Raw genomic sequence first — 5,000 nt, 5'->3', positions numbered from 1 at the left:
TGGTGTGCATGTGAAGAAGGATTTAATCAGGGTATTGTATAGATACAGTTTCGAACAGGGGTCCGCACATCTAAGTTGATAAGGCATTTGTAATGAAAACAAAATTTATTGCCGAAGGTTAAAGCAAGACGGTAAAAGAGTGTGTTATTTGGAGAGGTGATTGCAGTCTGTCGAAAGTTCAAAATATTGTCGTATGGAGGGAGTTTTCGTAAGTTTAAAAAGAAAACTTTGTTTTTGTTGTGTCAGTCTTGGTACACCATTTATGCCCCCATCTTGAGACTTTCTTTCTAAAGTCAATGTGGAGCAACACTGGGCAATATCAAGGTCAAGGACCTGGACTAAGCTGACGATGTTGCGATTCTATCCGTGTCTAGAAACTCTGACAGGTCTCCAGACCTGTCAGACCAGGAAGTCAGTAGATGGATTGGCCTTGCAGCAGGAGCCATGAACTCAGTCAACAAAAGTATTTGGAGGTGCCGGTACCAATGCAGAAGGACTAAGTTACGTGTCTTTAAGGCCATGCTAGTGCCAGCTTTGCTTTATGGAAGCGGAACCTGGATGTTATCTAACGCGTTGGCGTCGCATCTCAATGCCTTTTATAACCAATCCCTATGCTGGATAACGGGATCCAGTTAGCAGTAGCATGTGTCCAACTGATGACTGGCATGGGACCTGTTACTTGTATAATCCGTGACCGCCAACTCAGGCTATATGAGCACCTAACTCATTTCCCTGTAGATGACCCTGCCCATTTGGTTGTCTCTTTATGAGGCGATCCTGCGTGGAGGCCATGGGAAGACCTAGGAAGTTGTGGCTTGTCATGAAGAACTGTGATCCATTACAGTTGCAACAGCGCACTGGGAGCATCTCTGTGGGTGTGGACATGTGTGTTCACTGTGGTTGAAGTGGTAGCAGTTGAGGCATTGTTCAATGTGAATAAAGCACTTTGGTTCAATGTTGTGAGATGGGACCAGTGTATTAAATATCATGATCCCTTGAGAGATAAGATTCTGACAGGTAGACTCGCACAATCGTGAGAGCATCGTCCTGTCGGTCTTATTGGCCATAACCGTGTACTTAGCCTTTGATTTTGGTGAGGGAACAGGAGAAAAGCCATGATCTTTAATCATTATTTGGCCTTCAACCAGAAGAAATGGGTTCTGTTGTTCGAGTTTAACTACTGTCGCTTAGAAGTCATTGTGAACGTTAGAGGTGTTTGACAACCACCTCAGTGAGTGTGAAGATCTGGAGAAACACCACACAAGAGATGGGCTCTACAGGATTTGGTAATTTAATGGCATGACCATGTTCACGTCATAGCGTGGATGAGTGATGATTGGTAACAGATAAGTCTAGCAGGTGCTAAAGACAAGATGATGAATTGGTGGAATGGAATTTTAAAAAAGGAAGGTACAATGGGGTAAAGCCGGTCTGAGTCGGAAATGTTATGTGTTCACCTGCCACCTCGCAGTAAAACCGCTATTTAACCACAGTGCTACGCATTTTTATTGCAAACATTCTGACCTACAATTAAAAACACTAGCCTTAAGTGATAATACCCAAAGTTACCAACACATGGGCCAAGGTCGACTTGCTGTGGAGTGTCAAAACGTTCGGTTTACGAAACCCATAAACTAAAACCTTAAGACCTAGAGGTATTGTAAGCCCTGTGAGCAGTTGTATACCACAGAGTGAAGCACATTGTACCTCGCTGTTAGTGTAGCAGTAGATGAGAGCCACTACGGCGCCGGTGCCGCCCTCTATCACATTATTAATGATCTGATAGAAGTCGTACCACTCGCAGCCAATCTCCATGGGGCGGTAGATGGTGACAATGTACTGGAGGCCAAAGAGAGGAACTACCATCATAGTCGCTCGGACGGTTTTCCTGTGGGTCGCGGGAGACGGCTGTGTTAGTGGAAGTCTGCTGTACTATTAGTAATCATATCACAGATGTATCAGGTAAGCAGAAGCAGGGAAAGAAACGGGAAGGAATAGGAGAGACATATATATAAGACTTATGGTGGTAACTTAAAAAGAAAAAAACGTATTTTATCCACGCATTTTTGTGTACTTAGGAGTACCTAGGTCATTCGACTTACCGGTACTGTAGAGGCTCATTGTGATTTGGTGCTCTCACGATGCTCACCAAAATCCTTATTATGTTAACTACGAAGATGATGTTAATCTGAAAAAAAATCTATCTGAACTAGATGCGTAATATGTAAGGAGCATCAAACAAAGCAATGCAGTAAAGTCTTATGCTATCACACCCACCCACCCATTGACCAAGCCACCCACAAACACACATTAAGAAGCACACACATACGCATGCACACACACATACATACATACACATACAGACCCCGCCCACACACACATACACGGCAGGGTAAAGATCACCCACCAGGATGGCGAGGAGTGGCGGCAGGTTGATAACCCACTCGAGGCCCTCAATCGGGACGATCCAGCAGTGCGCGTTGCGGTCGCCCAGGCCGCGGACCCCAGCGTACACGGCCAGTGGGAGGAGCGGAAACACTGGGGGGACAACAGCCATTACGTCACTTACACAGAGGAATCTTTGTTTTTCCTCTGTGTTTATATTACAGACACTCTTATTTAAGGCACAGAGGCCAGACACGAGAAAAAAGAGAGCACCGTGTTGCAGGACAAGTTAAAGGAGTACAGTATGAGTAAAGGTCAATACTGCGACTTTCTCAAACGGAGGTGTGAAAGAAGGATATTAAACCACCCGAAACTACTCAGATGTAAAATTACGAGCGGCAAGGGCCACGCCAGTAACAGCGAGAAATAGTTAAGCAACAAACAAGGCTTTTCCTTCTATGCAAACAATCTTGAACCATTTTTTTCAGTAGGTACAAAAGTATAACCGATAGTATACCGGCACTTAATGTAAACAAACCATATTTCATATCCAATTATATTATGATAATGGACATTATACTAATTATGAACAAAATTGATTTAATTGATACTAATGACTTTAAATTGGGGATTATATTGATATGAATAATAATAATATCATGAATCGGCCAATCTCAATACGTTAACTTCTTTTGCTTCTCTATGCTAACGGACTGCCTTCTGAATTGGTCTTTTTTTTATTACATGTCGAGGTGTGCAGCTGAGAGCACCCCATATTCGTTATGATTATTTCAACATTCAAGCCTACTACATTTATGTGCGCTCAAGATCGGAATAATGAACAAAAATAGTATACCCCAGTGAGGAGGATTCGTTTGTTTCACGGTATATCTCACAATGAAGATTGATATGCTTAGTAATGTCAGTCAAACAATAGCATTACTTTTTGGACTTTTTCCGCCTGGAAACCCCATTTATAAACCTTACTATATATTTGTATTCGTCTGGTATTCAAGGTTTATACAAATTTTTACTGCGTTACAAGCTATGCATATTTGAGTAAAAAAATGAGGTATGTTCTGGCAGTCAGGGGAGAACGCATCATTCTTGGGTAGTGAACATTAAGATCACAACTATATCTCTATATATCTACTTATTACATGTATTTATCTATCTATATCTATAGATCGATCGATCTTTCTCTCTATTCATCTATTATGAATATCTATATCTGTATTTGTCTATCTATCTATTTACATATATAATCAGATATATCTTTATTCTAGCTATCTATATCTATCTATTTATCTAGCTACATATATATATGGCGGAACCACTTTTCGTCTTCTGGACTGCATATTAACAACAGTGATAAAGATGCAATAAATTAGAATTCAAATGATTAGGAGCATAATGTGTTTATGATAACATTAGCATAAAGACAAAAACAGCGACCACTGCAACGACGATGATGACTATTGCTATCAGTGTTGGACTTAATAACGAATATAAAAGTAACGAGAAGAATTGTGATAACGATAATGGGAAATATCGCAAATGATAATGAACACGATTATAGTAGCAATAGCAATAGTGATGATAATAAGGACAATAACTACATTATTAATAAACGTAATAATGATAATACTAATAATGTTATCAGTAACGATTAAGATAATGGTAATAAGGATAGCAATAACAAATACAATGACAATAATAGTAAGGATAATAAAAACAATCATGATAATTAATAGTCATGGTAATGAAGATGATAAAAAGAACTATATTATTATGATAACAGTGACAATAATGATGAAAATGATAATGATGGTAATAAAAAAGAAAATGTTAATGGCAATAACAATAATGAAAACAATAATGTCATTATATCAATAATCACAATAATACTAATAACAACAGAGATAATAATTACAATTTGATTATGATTATAAAAATAACAACGAAAATGACATCAGCAATAGTTACGATACTGATAATAATAACGCGAAAAAATATCAATAATCATGACAACAACAATGATGATAAAAATGATGACAATAATAATGATGATGCTAATATTAATGATGATAATTATCAAAAAAATATTAATGATGATAACTGGAATAATGATAATGATATTAATGATGATAATTATAATGGCAAAGAAAATGATAATAATAAAAACAATTATAATGAAATTTCTAATGCTACTGCAACTACTACTATTAATAATAATAATATAAATGATACTGATAGAAAAATAATAATAATAATGATAATAATGATAATAATATTAAAAAGGATAATAATGATAATAATAATAATAATAATAATAATAATAATAATAATAATAATAGCAATAGTGATGATAATAATAATGAGCAGTATTATTATAATAAAACTAAAATAATAATGATAACGTTACATAATGTGTGTGTGTGTGTGTGTGTGTGTGTGTGTGTGTGTGTGTGTGTGTGTGTGTGTGTGTGTGTGTGTGTGTGTGTGTGTGTGTGTGTGTACGACGCACAAACAATATATATATATATATATATATATATATATATATATATATATATATATATATATATATATATATATATATATATATATATATG

General features: G+C 36.8%; 1 protein-coding gene across 1 annotated transcript in view; it reads right to left on the bottom strand.

Moving 5' to 3' along the window:
• Positions 1-1,187: 1,187 nt before the first annotated feature.
• Positions 1,188-5,000, bottom strand: part of LOC113827020 (calcitonin gene-related peptide type 1 receptor-like) — a 17,391-nt gene continuing 13,578 nt past the window's right edge. The window contains exons 6-9 of the mRNA XM_070142391.1: positions 2,408-2,538; positions 2,103-2,188; positions 1,570-1,888; positions 1,188-1,274 (exon numbers count right to left, since the gene is read on the bottom strand). Of these exons, the coding sequence (XP_069998492.1) occupies positions 1,188-1,274; positions 1,570-1,888; positions 2,103-2,188; positions 2,408-2,538 (623 nt within the window). The remainder of the gene's footprint in view (positions 1,275-1,569; positions 1,889-2,102; positions 2,189-2,407; positions 2,539-5,000) is intronic.

Source organism: Penaeus vannamei, chromosome 29, assembly GCF_042767895.1.
Source record: "Penaeus vannamei isolate JL-2024 chromosome 29, ASM4276789v1, whole genome shotgun sequence".
NCBI lineage: Eukaryota > Metazoa > Arthropoda > Malacostraca > Decapoda > Penaeidae > Penaeus > Penaeus vannamei.
This window is presented reverse-complemented; position numbering and strand designations above follow the sequence as displayed.